Source organism: Solenopsis invicta, chromosome 14, assembly GCF_016802725.1.
Source record: "Solenopsis invicta isolate M01_SB chromosome 14, UNIL_Sinv_3.0, whole genome shotgun sequence".
NCBI classification, from domain to species: domain Eukaryota; kingdom Metazoa; phylum Arthropoda; class Insecta; order Hymenoptera; family Formicidae; genus Solenopsis; species Solenopsis invicta.
In genome coordinates, this window is record NC_052677.1 from 9,412,158 (window position 1) to 9,426,779 (window position 14,622).

The following is a 14,622-nucleotide window of genomic DNA, read 5'->3' on the forward strand; positions in this document are numbered from 1 at the left end:
AAAGCATGGTGTGCTCATCTCTATTTTTATTTAATTTATAGAGAACTATAATGATTCGATATAAAAATGTTTGATAAAAAAACAATATGCATTCATGCTCGATATGTTAAATACTTTAACTCGAAAGTGTAAAAATTTCAAATAAATCTATTTCAATGAAAGCTAGATGACAAATCTATTAAGTATTTTAATTGAAATTAAACTGTGGCGAAAGAAAAATCACTACGTGATTTTGGATAAAGTATATCTGGATTCTGCATTGTAAATTTTATTCCACTTTAATGTATTTTTTTTTATAAGACTTTAAATTACATATTTATATACCTAATATTCTTAAAGTATTCTGGTAATTCGCATATTCCTTTATGCCAACCAGAGAAAGGAAAAAAATGTTTAGATATATACAAATTATAACAAATTCACAGTCTTCGATAATAGTAATATTTTTAACAATTGCACACTACATGCGAGAGCTCAAAGAGCTCCAAATATATAAACGTAATAAAAAATACAAGATCTCGCTCATCCTCTTAATAAATTTAATTCGACGAATTTGGCACGATTTTAGTCTTCGTTAAAATAAAGATACAATAACGAACCGATCAAACAATTCTTAAGAATTGACAGTCCTTCCTGGTAGAAATCTACTATCGCTATGTGATTATAGAAGCAAGAAATTTTTGTTTCATCAAACTAATTGTTCTGGCAGATTTGTCAGCGTCTAATAATGACAATTATTAACACATCCGTCGCGAATGAAATATTTCTGAATTTTAGATTATATATTAGATACATTTACGCTGCTGCTATAAAAGATCACCTAAGGACCACACACTTCATAGTCATGTATTATAACAAAGTAATATCGCGCAATATTGACGATACTAAACTCATTATGGAAAATCCGACAGTCTCTTGTATTCCGCAAATCCTCCGTTCTTTCTAGCTGTGTTTTCTACGTTTATTTATAATTGCAATTATATCCTTTCATATGATATATTTCCGTTGTTTATATAAATTGCTTTGCTTTAAACGCTGAAAGCGTAAGAGAGAAAGCATGGCTAAAAAGAGCGGTTATCAATGAGTCATTGCGTAATTTCTATAGATTGCCTATTATTTTGAAAAATTTGTTCCTAGCTAGGATAAACGCTGTTGATGCGCTCGTAGAAAAGCAGGTACGGACTGGCGAGCAGCACCTGCGTCAATGACACGCTCTCGACAATAACGTCGGACGTGTACAACCATTGATCCGTTTTGTTTCCGCGTCTGAAGCAGACGAAGTGGCCGGAATCGACCGGGCCGCGATGCTCGATTACCGCGCACAACCGGTATTTGTGTTTACCCTGTATCCGCGTCATGAAACTGTTACCGGGAAATTTTGCGTCACCCTATAAATGAAGTATTAAATTAATTACTATTAATTATGAACTTAGATTTAGCGAATTATATTTACAGTTGCATAAATTTACTGCAAATCTTTTTATAAATCACCTGCGCGCTTCTTTTTTTTGTCTCTGTATAAGTATAGGGATCTAGCACCAGAAATTCGGGGAACGTGATCTGATCATCTCTTTTAATTGGCATGCCCGAAGAGCTCCACGTGGTCCTCGGGATGTGCAAGCATAAACACTTTGATAGCTTGCCGAGGGTGAGAGTTTTGATGGCGGTGCAACGTGACGAGCATCCGTCGCATTGCACGTCGCGCACAATTTCGCTGTCTACAAAACGCGACAGCAGCCATTCTAAAGTGTGATGTTGCGGTACGAATGATGAAGTAAGCGGCGGTAATGGTAACGACAAAGTTTCAAGCTTATCGTAACGTACTGAAGACTGCAAGAAAAGAAATAAACGATTAAAATTTAGCATTATTAAAATTAAAAATTTAAGATTATTAAAATTATAAAATGTTGAGTGAGAGAGAGCAGAAAAAAAATAATTGGTGCATTCAACAGAAAACACAATTTTGCAACTATTGTATTGAAATAAGATACAAGATAAGATTTTTTAATACAGATTGGTTTATACATTCAGATTCGGCAGGAACTAAGAGCAAGAATCAATTGTATTAAAGAGTCTTATAACAGTTGCAAAGTTGCTTTTTCTGTTCAATGCAGCCCCACATAATTATTAAGGTGTATTTAAAACCATTTAGAAGAGATAAACGATTATTCAAATTGATAGCTTTGAAGAAAGAATCGCACAAAAGAAATTAGATAGAAATTATTAAAATGAGAAAAATTGATTCTCTTTTGCGTTTGTGACTAATACCTTCCAGAAACAGTCGCTGCATTGAACTTGGCTTGTGATGAGGCCTGAGAATGGATGTGTCTCTACTGATACCGAGGGAATGTTCATTAATGGCATAGTGCACAGAGATTTCCATGTTCTCTCGAAGAGGCTCATGCAGTCACCATTGCTTTGAATGCTTCGCGACAGCAGCTCCGAAGATCTAGCAAGGATCATACCAGGCCTGCACGTACTTGGAGACGTATTAGATATAGATGAGGTCGAAGTCATCATCTGATTGTTGCAGTTCTTGTCAAAGCCTTTTGGATTATCAGAATTATTTTTTACTTGTGACGTGATATCATTGCAAGAGGCGCTTCTGAGATTCAGGGTATCATTCATTCCTCTTACATCTAATTTAATTGGGCTTGGTGGCAGTGCATCGGATAAACAACCTTTCTAAAATCACAAATAAATTCACATCAATAATTGGTTATAAAAGTCTTGAAGGCAAAAGTCTTCTTGTCATGATTTCTGTAGTACACAATATTGCGTTAGAATGCATACTCTATTTGCAGGTTGCATTTCAGCGTCTAATGCGCTAAGAACCACATGAAACAGCTCATGAGCATCTTGATGACCAGGCCCAAAATTCCACAATGAGCCAATAGAAGAAATGACTTCAACTGGTGTTACATTGCCGTATAGGTCATCCGCAAAACCATTGACTTCTGCCAGATATAAATCAGTATAATGTTACAAAGATATAAAAACACAAGGACAAAAAATTAAAAAAACATGTTAAATATTTAATACAAAAGTTACTATTAAAGTAAAAATATTGTGATTGTCAAGTAACAAAAGAATTTAGAAGCAATGTTTAGGAACTAGATATTACAAATCTAGAATTAAGGTATTGAAGATAATATGAGATCAAAGAACCATACTTTTGAGAACAGAAAGCAGAGTGTCAGCAAAGTTTCTGTCCTTCTTCTCCTGCTGTCTCTGAAGCCAGAAAATAAACGAGGGGCAAGCAGCTAGCGCTTGCAAAAGAGAATTCAAGAAGCATGTGTATCCCAAATTGTTGATCCCAATGACTTGACCTAAAGGTACACAATAAAATAATCATAACATGTAGTTTCTATTAAGCATATATTTCTTGATCACAATTAAAAATAACAGAAAAATATTAAACTGAATATAAATAATTATACTGAACATAAATAAAAATAAAAAAAACATAATTTATAATTTAATAATAAATCCAAGACAAGATAATTAAACTTGATAAAAAAGGATACATTTTAAGAAAGAAATGTTTAACAAAGAAATTATATATTAATCCTTTACGCATATTACAAATATGTACAATAAAAATGTATTTATATTTAGCAGTAAAGATAGCAACAATAATATAGGCAGTTTTCCTTTTAGAAGACACAAATCGATTCAAGTTAACACACTCGAACACAGTCTGACTTTCCTCCTGAGTAGAGTCGAAAAGTGTCGATTGAGTTTGTAAATGGAAAGCGAAGTGTGCCGCTTTGTGTTAAAAGTGTCAACTGTGTTCTCTAAAAGGAAAACAACCATAGTCGATACACACAAATACGCTATTTATAGTTTCATCACAAAAATAAAAATAAACGCAAGGCTAAAAAGATTCACTGAACGTTTGACGAACGTAGCCCTGGCGTTACCTTTTTTTCTAGGCTTGGGTGACGGGCCCCACAGGACAAAAAGGCCGACGGCGATGGCGAAGCCCACGCCGGCGAACATCGCAATTTTCTCCACGTCCATCGCGTCGATCAGCGCTTTACAGAGAGTCCCCTAATACGACGCAGCGCTTTAACCTACGTTCCGGCTAATTCAGCTCACCCCCGGCCTTCGTTCAGGCATACTTCCACGACGAAACCCTCCTTCCAAGGTGTGTCTTGACGACGAGATTCAACGATTGAACAACGTGACCAAGTGTCACCGAGAAGTCACCGGGGACCTTTCCCCGGCACGAATCACGAGTCGGTCGGGTGCGCGAGCTCACTTGGCGATACGAGCGATTTGCAGGTTATGTTCGATCGACGAGCGCGACAATAAACAGAACGAAACACGAAACGGCGAATGTCGCCTTCAGAATGCAACCTTCGATTCTGCTTAATCTGCTTGTACAACATAACGTGTGTTAATCAGATAATCATGGATGATCATCGGATGATTCTAGATTGTGATTCATTGGAGAAATAAAGTCACGCAATTCTATCGATTGAATAGTCTAGAGGTAAAAAATGCAAATATATTATCTTCCAAAATTATTGCTCACGAGATGTTGAAAAATGCCTGAGAATCCGGAGTTTATTCTTTCGGATTTGCACTACCTACATAACAATTAACGCAAATATTTTTCGTATTTCTGTATATATGCTTCGTAATACTGAGCGTGCAACATAAAAATTCATCTGTGCGCTAGCGATCTCTCCTGGAACACTTTGAGAAATGTAGAATTGTAAGATAATGCAGATCTGCAAAAAAAGAAAAAAAATAGGAATGAAAAAGACGTCAGTGTTTACGCATTAAATATAAAAATAATCTACGCATATTACATGTATGTACACAATGTTAACTATGTGAATTACGTGTTTTACGTGTCACCTGTGTAAACAATAATCAGCAGGATTATCAAAGATTCAGATTTCATAAAAAAATATTAAAATTTATATTTCATTTATTTATATTTTTAACATTATATATTTTTATTTTATCAATACCAGAGAGGAACCTGAGAGCGGCCACGGCGGCCTTTTTCCTATAACATACTATAACGCTATTAACGCTTCGAAACTCCCGTACACTAGTGACGCACATCTATTCTGGCCAGAATGGGAACTACGTGTCACATTCATTTTGCAACCCGCCGTTAAAAACAGTGTGGATGTTAGCACGGACAACAACCTACATCCATTTCTCGAGAGATGGATGTGGGTTGTTGTCCGTGCTAACATCCATTTTGCTGTAAATAAAATCTGACGCGTATCGCGTGTGTTGCATCCAGAACAGGGGTCGAGAATGTGCACAAATGATTAATTACGTCTACTTTCGCGTAATTTTTTATTTATTATAGTCTGAATTATTTACATTAACATTGATATTAATACATATCAATACGTTTATGCCCATATTTTGCACAATCATATTTTTACTTAAAAAAGATGTTTAATAGTAACAGAGAGAATTTGGTTCTTTAATAAAGAAACATTTATTTTACTTAAAAAATAATTGTAATTAACATCGCATCATATGATGAAGAAGAAATAAATGTCTTTCCACGAATAAATATACCATTTTTTTATTTTTACATAATTCTTTATTATTTAAATGTCTTCAAATTATGCTTTTGAAAAAATTAGCTTTTTTAATTTTTTTAAATCTTGACGCAACTCTCTCTCTCTCTCTCTCACTCTTTCTCTCTTTCTCTCTTTCTCTCTTTCTCTCTTTCTCTCTTTCTCTTTTAACGTGATTGTCCTTTAATTGTTTAGGCCTTCAGTTAGAGAGAGAAAGCATCGCGGTGATAGACATGGAGCAAGCGGCGATGTTATCTCTATGGATACCCTCCTCTTCATTCTCCTCTCGACCCATCACGTTTTCCGTGCTACGTTTAGGCCGTAAAATTCAGAAAGAGGATTTCGGATGATTTCTGCGCAGGGACGTAGAGAGACTAGAAAGCGCCCACTCTTTTTTTATTATGTTACAATGGCATATACATGCATACGCATGATTTACAAATGACAATACGCGCGATTAATATGGCACAATAAATAATAATAATAATAATAATGTAATAAAAATCAATGAAATATATGGATACTTGAGTATTATTTTTATTCTCTAACTTACAAACGTGAAGATTATTGATCTGATTTTAATACAACCTTTCAACAGTTTTTACGAAATATCACGTAAAGATTAATCAAAACTTTAGAAAAAAAAATTAATAAAGAATTATATAATAATATACGATATAAGGTATTAAAGTGTTAATCAGTAAAGTAACGGATTGTAATCAAATTCTTCTCGATATTAATCGATGGCAATTGTGGAAATGATGGAAATGGGATGGCAATGGGATGGAAATATTGGAATGAATGCAATGATGTTAATGGAATGGCAATAATGGAAATGATGACAATGACAATATGTATAGCCTGACGGCAATGACGGCAATGGTGGAAATGATGGCAATTATGACAATGTTCTCGATGTTAATGATGGCAATGGAATGGCAATATGGAAATGGAATCGCATAATGGAATGAATGCAATGATGGAAATGTTATCAAAAAGATGGCAATGATGGCAATAATAAAAATGGTGGCAATGTCGGCAGTGGCGGCAATGGCGTAATAATAATGGCAATGATGAAAATGGGATGACAATGATGGCAATAATGACAATGATGGAAAAGATGAAAAGTAGGCCATCCCATTGAATGGCAATGATGGAAAGAATGCAATTATGGAATGCAATTATCGATTCCTGAATGACATGAGCTTGCTGCTGTATTTGGTCTGCAGCCATATAATATTTCCATTTCATCATAGAATGGACAACGTTTAGTTGCAGCTCCACTAACACTATTATCTCTTTAGCATTTAAAGTATGCAAGTTTTAAATTTTTTAATTTTAGCTTTATCTGCTCTGCAGTTTTATTGTAACCTCGTTGTTCCATTTCTGAAACAAAAGTAGCCGGAAAATTTCAACATGTTTATGTCTTTTTCCATCCATTATTGATAATATTTGTTTTTCCGCATAATTCTAAAAAAACACGCGTCTCCTCTTCTTCCCAATTTTGTCTTTTTTTACACATTATATTAATTATCGCAGATTTATTCTCACAAGACGAAGACATTATTAACTATTAACTGAAGAAAACTTGAGAAAACCTAAATCGCCTATTACATAATACGGAAATGTTTACACCGTTACATGTGTGCTGAAAATGCGTACTATTTTGATACGATACGTCTGTTTGATTTGTATCGTACCAGACTATACGTCATCGTTTACACCATCGAATTAAATTAATTTAGTACGTATATTGTACTTAGTACGCGTATCAAACAACCGGTGTAAACTAAGCCATTACCATCAATGCCATCATTGCCACGATTGCCTTCATTATCACAATTGCCATCATTGCTATCATTGTCACAAATGCCACCATTTCTGCTACTGCTATCATTGCCATCTTTTTGATAACGTTACCAAGCATTTATTCCATAATGTGTCATTCCATTTCCATATTGCCATTTCATTGCCATCATTAAAATTATCGAGAACATTGCCCTAAGATTGTCAGGCTATAGGCTGACTAATGGCACTGATGTCATGTGCATTGTTGAAATGTTGAAATGAATGCAATGATGGCAATGGGATGGCAATGTTGAAATGAATGCAATGATGGCAATGGGATGACGACGATGGCAAAGATGTCATTGATGGCAATAATGGGAATGATGGCAATTGTAGAAATGATGGAAATGGGATGGAAATAATGGAATGAATGTTATGATGGCAATGATGAAAATGATGGCAATAATGGGAATGATGGCAATAGTGGTAATGATGGCAATAATGGGAATGCTGTGAATGAGAGACTATCTCACATATTCCAAGCAGAACAGGGAGTCACCACTACATCAAAATAATATCAAAATGATCATTAAAAGTCACTTTTCGATCAATTAAGATTTGATGTCATTTTCACTTACTGTTCTGCTTGGGATTAATCTTTAGCGGACAAATGGTGAGAAAATCGACCATAGACCTTTAGTCGATTTTTTGATAAAAACTTGACGAAAAATGATGAATTTTTTCAAAATTAAAAAAAAACTTGGAAAAAATTAACTTCTGACATTTCGTATACGACAGGCGAGAGGGCTATTAAAACGCGGAATAGTCCATAAAATTTCGGTAACAATTTTGCCGTAATGCTTTGAGCCACGGACGATAGGACGTGGTATCTCTTCAAAACGAGCTTCCACTACAAAACTACCACGCCGACGCTGATTATAATACATAACTTGTTTTTGGTAGGCTTGCTCGAGATTTTCCGATACCCATTCAACGCTCGTAAGTCTTGCATACATCGTGATCGATATTTTGCCACTATAATGACATGAATAATCTTTAGCGGAAAAACGGTGAGAGATAGTCCAACTTTGGTCAATTTTTTGACAAGAATAGATGTCAGAAGTGAATCCTTTTTCAAGTTCTTTTTAATTTTGCAGAAATTCAGTGGACTATCACTAACGCCACAATTGCCATCATTCTCACTATTGTTATCATTTCTATCATTGCCATTTCCATTGCCGTCATAATAGTGACAATACGATTGCCCGATCATCATCGCCATCATTGGCATCATTGCCATCATCGCCATCATCATCGCCATCATCGCCATCATCGCCATCATCGCCCAATAAAAAACCGTCAATTGAAATTCATTGAACAAAAATCCATTGCAGTAAATATTTCGTTGAATCAAGAAAATCAGATCTCGTATCAAAATATTTATTTGTTACATTTAATAAATAATATCTCTAAAAAATTAAGTATTTACTTGGTTCAAGTGATTGCCTTACATGTTATATTGATTAAATCGATTAAATTTTTTGTCTAGTGTAAGCTACATCTCTGTCGCAAATTAAATTTGCACAATTGTCGGATATTACGTATTCGCCAGTGATATAAAAACGCCAAACGAACGAGTGATGAGCGATTTGGGTACCTACATTTCGGCGTATGTCTCCACACATGTATAATCTTCAAACGCTTTTGTATATAGGAATATTATCCACTTTATGTAAAATATTTAACAGTACGACCAGTAATTCTTGCTGTGCAGGCATTTGCCTGCAAACTGAAATTTTCGTCATGGCTGACGAACAAATAAAAAATATATTGCAAGAACTGAATCTGGCTCATCTGGTGGAAACTTTTGAAAGTAAGTTTTATTTGTTACTTTGTATTTGACTAAAGTTGGTGGTCGATTAGATAAAATAGAATTTAAGTGAAAAAATATGAAGAATTAAGATGTACAATGTTTTTTGATTTAGTTTTCATTAAATAAACATTAATACGAATCGACCACTAACTTGCATTATTGCAATTGATTGAAAAATATGTTTTATTCTATTGAACCTTTATTACACGGAAAAAATAATGTAATAATATCAACAAAAATGTACTTAATTGAAATTAATTATTTTAATCAATAGTCCCAACGAAAGTATTTGAATCAAGATATGTAGCTTCTTTTAAATAAATATTTATCTAAACCAAGGAAATATTTAGTTCAGTTAAAATATATTTTGTCTTGATTCAACAAAATGTTGACTTCAATGGATTAATTATTCAATGAATTTCAATTCATAGATTTTATTTCTACAGAAATATTTACATATTTAAAGTGCACTATTTTAAGTAACTAAGTAAATATTGTTTTCCTCTAGAAAATCAAAATTTAAATTAAAAAGTATTTAATATTTAAACAATATTTATTTTGTTTAGATTAGTGTATAAACTAAACGAAATATTGTATTTCCTCAAAAATATACATTTAAAATAAAAAAATATTTACTAAAAATAGATAAATATTTCTTCGGAAATAAAAACGAATTGAAATTTATTTAATAATGAATTCATTACAGTTAATATTTGGTTGAAACAGGAAAATCTCGTTTCAAAATATTCATTTTTTACATCTAATAAATAATAACACTAAAAAATTAAATATTTACTTAAATCAAATGATTAGATTTCATGTTATATTTGATTAAATCGAATAAATTTTTTGTCAGTGTAAGCTGCATCTCCATCGCAAATTAAATTCGCATTAGATCGAAAATTTGATAAACCAAGACAGTTTGAATTTTTTAGTATCGCGCACTTATTGTTTATTTAAAAATTATTAATAATTAGTAGTCAGATTGTCTACAAGTTACACGAATGGTGATAGAGTTTTAGAAAAAATTCTAAAATAAAGTGTGCGGCATAAGGAAAGCAAAAAACTTTTCACTTTTAGTATTGCGCACTCATTGTTTATTTAAAAATTATTAGCAATTAACGGTTAAATCGTATACGAGTCACACGCATGGTGGTAGAGTTTCAGAAATAATTATGAAGTAATGTGGGACATAAGAAAACTAAAAATTTAAATTTTTCAGTATCGCGCACTCATTGTTTAAATTTTTTTAAATTAAACAATGAATACGCGATACTAAAAAGTGCAAAGTTTTTCGGTTTCTTACGCCCCACACTACATTTTTGAATTTTTTCTAAAATTCTACCACCATGCGTGTGACTTGTGCACGATCTGGCTGCTAATTGTTAATAATATAAATTATGAAATCCAATCACTTGAATCAAGTAAAAATTTATGTTTTTGAATTAATATTTATTTCATCTAACAAATGACTCTCAAACCGAGATCTGACTTTCTTGCTACAACGAAATTTTACTGCAATGGATTCATTATTTTGGCTTTGCAAATATGGACACTAGAAGTGACCGCTAGCTTCAGCATCATCAAAAATATTTACTTTTTTTTTTTAAGAAATAATATTACTATGGATATTTTAAAAATAATGACAGAAGCATTAATAGGTGATCTTATACCTATTATTGGTGATAGAGCCATTTTCCTTAGTTATTGGCATAAACATTTGTGCATAGATGAATTAAATAATAATCATCATGCAAATAATAAAAGAGTAAGTTGCAGTTTAAAAAAATACAGTGTTTAAACCAAAATTACGGGTTAAAGTAAATAATTTTTAATTTCTGTACAAAATTTTTATAATCCTATGTGATAGTATACAACTACTGCTTTAAATAAAGAAACAAGTTTTATAAAAACAAAAAGAAATTTGAATTTAACAAGTAAAATTTTGTACGATAAAATATGACTCCAACGATCTATTCGTGTTTAAATCATAAAATTCATATTTTTTTGCACAATTTTTTATTTCAATTTTTGCCCAATTCGCTTAAAATATTATACATGAACTCCATTATAATAAATAAGAAATAGTTACGATTCTGTTCTTCCAAAAGCTATGCAATAAATGCAATGTTTTATTTGAAATGTGTATAACGCAATATTAGGACAATATTAACTTCAATTATTACATACTATTTTTATTTTAACTTGCTCACTCTAATATGTAAAAATCGGCGGGTCCCGATAGCACACATCCCGATAGCAACAAACCACTCACAATGGCAGATGCCTAGAGATTTTCCGTAGGTTGGGTTAGATAAGTCAAGATGATTGGTTGGTGGGCTATTGGGATGTGCGCTATCGGAACCCTCCCTGTAAAAATCATTGTCATTGAAATACTAAATTTTTTTCGAAAAATTTGTGTGTATAGAATAGAGATGATAATTCTGTAATACCCAAAAGTCAGATGAATACAGCTAAAAAAGCAAAAGAAAAAGAAAATCCATCCAGTTTTGCGAATGTTTCATATATTAATGATAAACAATCACTGAAACCTCTAAAGGATCTACTCATGGAATCTATGTTAGGAAAAGAGATTTTAACCTCATTTGAAGAGAATGAGGTTATTCCAGACAAATATAGGAATAAATTATGTAACATTATCATAACAGATTTGGAAAATAGATTTATAAGGAAAATACTTGAAAAAAGTGTGTACTAAATTTAAAATGAAACTCTATTGATGTTAGGCAAAAATGAATTATTTGTAAACTTTTTTTAATATTTAGAATTTAAAACATATTTTAAGAGCTATAAAAATTCTAAAAATTAATAAAGTTACAGTTGATCAAATAAAAAAATTTTTTTTGAACAATTTTAGTTTTTTAACAAAATTTTTTTTATATTTCTCGAAAACAAAATAATGACTGAATGAGAATTACAAATGTAGCAAATCTTTTTGACATGTAAAATATTAAAAGACTTTATACTGATACTTAAAAGATGTATAGATTTAAAACAATTAATAGATAAAATTGTTTTAAAATATTGATTTTATATTGTTTAATAGTTTTATCTGAAAATTTTTAGATTAATTCCATAGATTTTTATTTTTACTTGTATTTTTTATTTCATAGATTAGATAACGCGCTAGCAAACACGATTGTTAAAATGATCGTCGATATATTCCCATCTGAAGCAGCAAATACGTATTTTATGTCACCAATAAAAAAAAAATTCTCTGTAATAAATCCATTCTTGCTCGTGGAAAGTTAATTAGTATGTGGCGAAACTGTCAGTGTCAATATAAAAAATTGCATAGAAGGATAATAGATGAGGAAAAAACAAACGATCGAAGTATAGAGCCCGGTAAGATAACTTTTTTGTGAACAAGAAATAAACTTTGAACAAAAAATAAACTTTGAATTAAAATTAAAAATATATTTTATTTTTAACAAATAATTTTTGAGAAGCACAAAGGTGCATCATATTCTCGTAAAAATTGATTTATATCTTTCTATATTATATAATTTGTTACCTTGCACATTAAAAACTTTCATTATCATTTTTTTATAATAACATAATTCGTATACATATTACATCTTATAGAAACAATACAAGATGATATTCAAAAGGCGTTAGACTGGCTAGACAAAAATCAAGCTCCTTGGGACATGGTTTTAGACCATTGGAGAAAAACTTCTGCTCATCGAACCAAAGCTTTAAAAGAATCAAGTGACACTAATTTGGTGGATATATTTGAAAAATGGAAACTCTATAAGCACCCTAGTGGACATGAATTAATTGATACTGATTTTCAATGCCTAAATTTATCCAAAGTAAATTTGGATAAAGATGTTTGGTTTAATTTTTTTGATACTTTGCTAAAGCACGCCTCTCTTAGCTCCAAAGACGAAACAGCAAAGATGCTTCTGGAATCTATGAAATCTAAAGATGTTTCAGACAGTAAATACATGCAGTTTATTTCTAAAAATGTATGGAAGTTTCTAATTTTTTATTAAGTTTCAAGTCATTAATTTATATTACAGATGCATTAGTGGCCATGAGTGTAAGTTTACTCCCTCACTTGTATCCGCCAAAACATATGAAAAGAATACGGAATAAGAGTTTCAAGCCTTCTATTGGACTTGCAAAAGAGACTATATTAAAATTTGCAAATGTTAGTATGTATCTATTTATAACAAATTATTTATTATTGGATTTATTTTAATTTAATAATGTTGAGAATTTAGATTTAAAAATATTTTAAAGTATTATAAATTTATGTAAAGTATGTAAGCAATTAACTGTATTAATAACCGTGTATTTCAATGCATATTTTTCAATATAATTATTTTTTATGTATTATGTATTTACACGTATTTATAAATTATGTAATAGATTCCTGGTGACATGGTAAGATTAAGGCAAGAAGCAAAATCGAGGGCGACAGATCTTAAACTTCCAATCCAACCCTTTTTAATCATCGTGGGATCTATTGAAGACGTACAAGATGTTTATGTTTGTGTTGACAACGAGCTATACAAAGTTCAAGGACTTCTACAAGGTCTAAATATTTGTTTCAAGACATTTCATGTATTCAATCTGCAATATCCTTTGGCCAGTGAACACATATGGATATTAATTCAAAAGGGAATCTATAAAATCAATTTGCCCTGTGATAAGCATATCATATCTATTGAACATGCAGTAAAACAGCTAACTAAGGGAAATACCGAAGAGGAACAAATGGAATGAGTACAAAGAATTATTTTAATATAAAATGCACGAAAGAAAATATTTTCTTGTTTTTTTATTACAATATTTAGTCTTGCGATAAGTCACGAAATATATAATAATATACTGTAAACTGAAAGCGCCCGATATAATATCGATATAATATCATTTATTATGTTTATTTTATCTTGTATTTATGTAGATTTTAAGTTTATGTTAAATTGCGTTTCATAGAAAATGTTTTCTTGCTTTTTCTGCTCCCATTTATTCTTTAAAACATAAAGCATTTATGACTTATGAGGTGCAATGTAATATTACAGAATGCTTTTACAAATTTGCTTGTGTTTATTCATTAATGAAACATATAAAAAATGAACATTCTGTACAAAAATGGTCTTGTGGAATAACTGAAATATCAAATAACGCGAATAAAGATGTTGTACATTTAATTAAAGAAACAAATACAATAGAACAACATAAAATTATTCTGACTGAACCATTGAAAGATCTATCGGGAACGTTATACAATAACGAAGAATTCAGTATTGATTATTTTAAAAGTAAGGTTTTCAATTTTGCTCTTTGCTTAGTAACGCAACTGTATGCCTATGGAAGTTTAAACAGAAAAGTAATCCATAAAATTATTATTGATATATATACAACGTATAT

At 31.5% G+C, this 14,622-nt stretch overlaps 2 protein-coding genes across 5 annotated transcripts; one reads left to right on the forward strand and one right to left on the reverse strand.

Annotated features, from left to right (window-relative positions):
• Window positions 1-230: 230 nt before the first annotated feature.
• LOC105199079 (ubiquitin carboxyl-terminal hydrolase 30 homolog) lies at window positions 231-5,037 on the reverse strand. 4 transcript variants are annotated; one of them, XM_039457645.1, is made up of 8 exons: window positions 4,870-5,025; window positions 4,541-4,739; window positions 3,924-4,379; window positions 3,174-3,329; window positions 2,794-2,957; window positions 2,269-2,685; window positions 1,492-1,830; window positions 231-1,388 (listed from the first exon to the last, which is right to left on the reverse strand). In XM_039457645.1, exons 3-8 carry the CDS (start codon window positions 4,021-4,023, stop codon window positions 1,134-1,136), a joined length of 1,431 nt encoding a protein of 476 aa, XP_039313579.1. In that variant the 5' UTR covers window positions 4,024-4,379; window positions 4,541-4,739; window positions 4,870-5,025; the 3' UTR covers window positions 231-1,133. The 4 variants fall into 4 exon arrangements, with proteins under 4 accessions (XP_039313579.1, XP_011164317.1, XP_025995356.1 ...); XM_011166015.3 differs by having other exon boundaries at window positions 3,924-4,739; window positions 4,986-5,037; XM_026139571.2 differs by having other exon boundaries at window positions 3,924-4,739.
• A 4,112-nt stretch (window positions 5,038-9,149) lies between these two features.
• Window positions 9,150-13,974, forward strand: LOC120359495. Its single transcript, XM_039457085.1, has 4 exons — window positions 9,150-9,219; window positions 12,826-13,182; window positions 13,266-13,396; window positions 13,618-13,974. Exons 1-4 carry the CDS (start codon window positions 9,150-9,152, stop codon window positions 13,972-13,974), a joined length of 915 nt encoding a protein of 304 aa, XP_039313019.1.
• The last annotated feature ends 648 nt before the right edge of the window (window positions 13,975-14,622 follow it).